The sequence below is a fragment of the Oryx dammah genome, unplaced genomic scaffold, assembly GCF_014754425.2.
Source record: "Oryx dammah isolate SB20612 unplaced genomic scaffold, SCBI_Odam_1.1 HiC_scaffold_12, whole genome shotgun sequence".
Classification (NCBI taxonomy): Eukaryota; Metazoa; Chordata; class Mammalia; order Artiodactyla; family Bovidae; genus Oryx; species Oryx dammah.
This window is the reverse complement of record NW_024070196.1, coordinates 12104919-12108025: the sequence shown is the minus strand read 5'-3', so window position 1 is coordinate 12108025 and position 3107 is coordinate 12104919. Positions and strand designations below refer to the sequence as shown.

The following is a 3107-nucleotide window of genomic DNA, read 5'->3' as shown; positions in this document are numbered from 1 at the left end:
TTTCTGGTGTACTGGAAAGTGATTCAGTTACACACACACACACACACACACACACACACCGAGTATTGTGTTTCTGGTGTACTGGAAAGTGATTCAGTTACACACACACACACACACACACACAGACACACACACACACACAGACACACACAGACACAGACACACACACACACACACACCCTGAATGTATATATATATTATTTTCAGATTTTTTCCATTATAGTTTATAAAATTGAATATAATTCCCTGTCCTCTGCAGTAGAACCTTGTGGTTTATCTGCATTTGTTGTTGTTCAGTGGCTCAGTTGTGTCTTTTTTGCGACTTCATGCACTGCGGCACACCAGGTTTCCCTGTCCTTCACCATCTCCTGGAGTTTGCTTAAACTCATGTCCATTGAGTTGGTGATGCTATCTAATCATCTCGTCCTCTGCTTCCCCCTTCTCCTTTCACCTTCAATCTTTCCCAGAATCAGAATCTTTTCCAATGACTCGGCTCTTCACATTAAGTGGCCAGAGTTTTGGAGCTTCTGCTTCAGTATCAGTCCTTCCAATGAATATTCAGGGTTGATTTCCTTTAGAATTGATTGGTTTGATCTCCTTGCAGTCCAAGGGACTCTCAAGAGCCTCCTCCAACACCACAGTTCAAAAGCATCAGTTCTTTGATGCTCAGCCTTCTTTACGGTCCAACCGTTCATGACTACTGGAAAAGCATAGCTTTGACTATATGGACCTTTATACAAATAAAAACTATATGTAGAGATATCTATGTAAAGATAAAACTATATATCTCTCTATATAGTTTTTATCTGTGTATAGTAGTTTATATCTGCTATTCCTAAACTCCTAATTTATCTGTCCCCACTTCCTCTGTGGTAATCATGAGCTTGTTTTCGGCAACTGTGAGTCTGCTTCTGTTTTGTAAATCAGTTCATTTGTATCATTTTTTAAGATTCCACATGTAAGCGATACCACATGATATTTCTTTTTCTCTATCTGACTTACTTCACTTAGTATGGTAATTTCTGGGTCCGTGCATATTGCTGCAAGTGGCATTATTTTGTTCTTTTTTTATGGCTGAGTAATATTCCATTGTATAATACTCCATGTACTCTTCTTTATCCATCTGTCTGTCATCTATCAGTGGACACTTAATGTTGCTTTTACGTCTTGACTCTTGTAAATAGTTTTTCTATGAACATTTGGTCACAGCGTATCTTTATATCCCTTTTCAGTTCTTCCAGTGTGAAGAAGAATAGGCCTCCTGTCTTTAATATTGTTTTTGTTTGACTCTTTCCGCTCACGGAGAAATGTTAATGATCTTTCCTCATCTCAAGACAGCTGATAACAGCAGTCAGCTGTGGGTTCTGTGAGAGGTGATAAGGTGGATCCTGTCACATAACACTCTGCATCTCAAACTTGGCCAGTTTCCTTGGGGTGTTTCCACTGTCCTTCTGATGCTTTCCTTTATGTAACTTTTTCCATGGGGAGACTCCATAATTCACATCCTAGGCTCTTCAAGAGGATCCTGGCCTATTTGATTAATCTGTACCATATCCTTTGATCAAGATACCTGTTAATGTTCACTTTGTACAAAGTTATCAGAATCGGCATAGGCACGGGCGTAGAAGGGGTGGTAACCCCTGGTGGAAACTTGCCTCTCGTGAGCCAGTCGTCCAGTGCGGTCTGGTTCTGAAGTGCCACACATACCCTGAAGAGTTTGTGTGGGTGGTCATGAGAGGACTAGCTGGGTAAGACTTTGGATAACACCAAAGGTTGACCCTTTACAGGGAACTCAGAAGAAGGACTTTGGTGTCTTTAACAAAAACTTAAAACTCCTCAGCTGTTGTTTACCCTTATGTAATTTTTAAAAAGTAAACAGGAAGTTTAGTGATTATATTGAAGAGATGGATGAAACTAACTGTTTTTAGTCTGAAGTCTGGCCTGGTAGATTTACTAATATGCTTTGACTATAAGCATAATTGTTATACTTGTAATTTATAAACCATTCTAAGATTCCAGACACATACATTTTATTTTATCCCCTTGTTCATGATTTGCAAGTCTAGCCAGACATATGGCTAAGACCAGAACACAGTCCTCTGAGACATCAAACCCAGGTCTCAAATCATAAAATTAGCCTCACAGTAGTTCTAGAACTTATTGTGTGGTTTGAAGATTACTTTGAAATTTGCAGAGGTATCAGGCTGAAGTCTGTGTGCCGTTAAAACTGGCTGTTATGATACTTAAGAGCAGTTTTTTTCAGTTTGTTCATTTTTTTCTTTTCAGTGTTGTATATAAGTACACAGAAGAGGAGGATGTGAAGACACCAAGACACAGTACTTTTCATACCGAGATATATTTTTTATCAAGTTTTTTGTTTCTTGTGTCATATAATTTTTCCTATTTTGTAATAGTTGGTGATTTTCCACTGACACATGATTGAGATAAATGTGTAAAATTGTGGATTTAATTGTAAAGAGTTCTTTCATATTTAAGTTGCAGTCATTTTTTTTCTTTTACCTCCATGTCAGTGTGCAGAAAGCAAAAAGATTTTTTTTTTAAAGTGGAAAGAATATTTTTTTCTCCCTACACGGAAGTTTTCAAGCAACACCATTTGATCTGACTGCTTTGCTTGTGGGACTGACCGAAATGATGGACGTGAGGCTAATTAAAACACTGTAGAGATGGCCTTCTCGTGTCCTCTCATGTTTGCCATGCAGGGGGCTCAAGGGAAGGTGTGCCACCAGGCGTCCGGTTTCAGGTCTAAGGCTGCATAGTTTCCCCAAGACCAGATGCTCAGCCTCTGGCTCCATCACCTCGATAGGAAATAGAATTGGGGGTCTCATAGTGGCACTTCCACAAAAGGAGTGGGGCGGTTCTGAGGGTTGCAGCCTACCAGGTAGGTAGAAACACTCCTTTGACGCCAAGCCTGTGCACAGTCATTTTGCATCTTCTGGATGCGGTTCACCGGGTGGGTTTTCTTGCTCCCTTTTCGGAAGCTGGACACCCACACTGTCCTCTCATTTAGGGAACGTGGTGGGGAGGAGCCAGTCCTGTACAATCTGACCCGTTATTTGCATGAAAGGGAGGCCTGGAGTTTGTAAATT

At 40.3% G+C, this 3107-nt stretch overlaps 1 protein-coding gene across 1 annotated transcript in view; it reads left to right on the top strand.

Annotated features, from left to right (window-relative positions):
- LSM6 (LSM6 homolog, U6 small nuclear RNA and mRNA degradation associated) overlaps positions 1-2687 on the top strand; it is a 14860-nt gene extending 12173 nt beyond the window's left edge. The window contains exon 4 of the mRNA XM_040250424.1: positions 2287-2687. Within this exon, the coding sequence (XP_040106358.1) occupies positions 2287-2321 (35 nt within the window). The 3' untranslated portion in view covers positions 2322-2687. The remainder of the gene's footprint in view (positions 1-2286) is intronic.
- Positions 2688-3107: the final 420 nt, after the last annotated feature.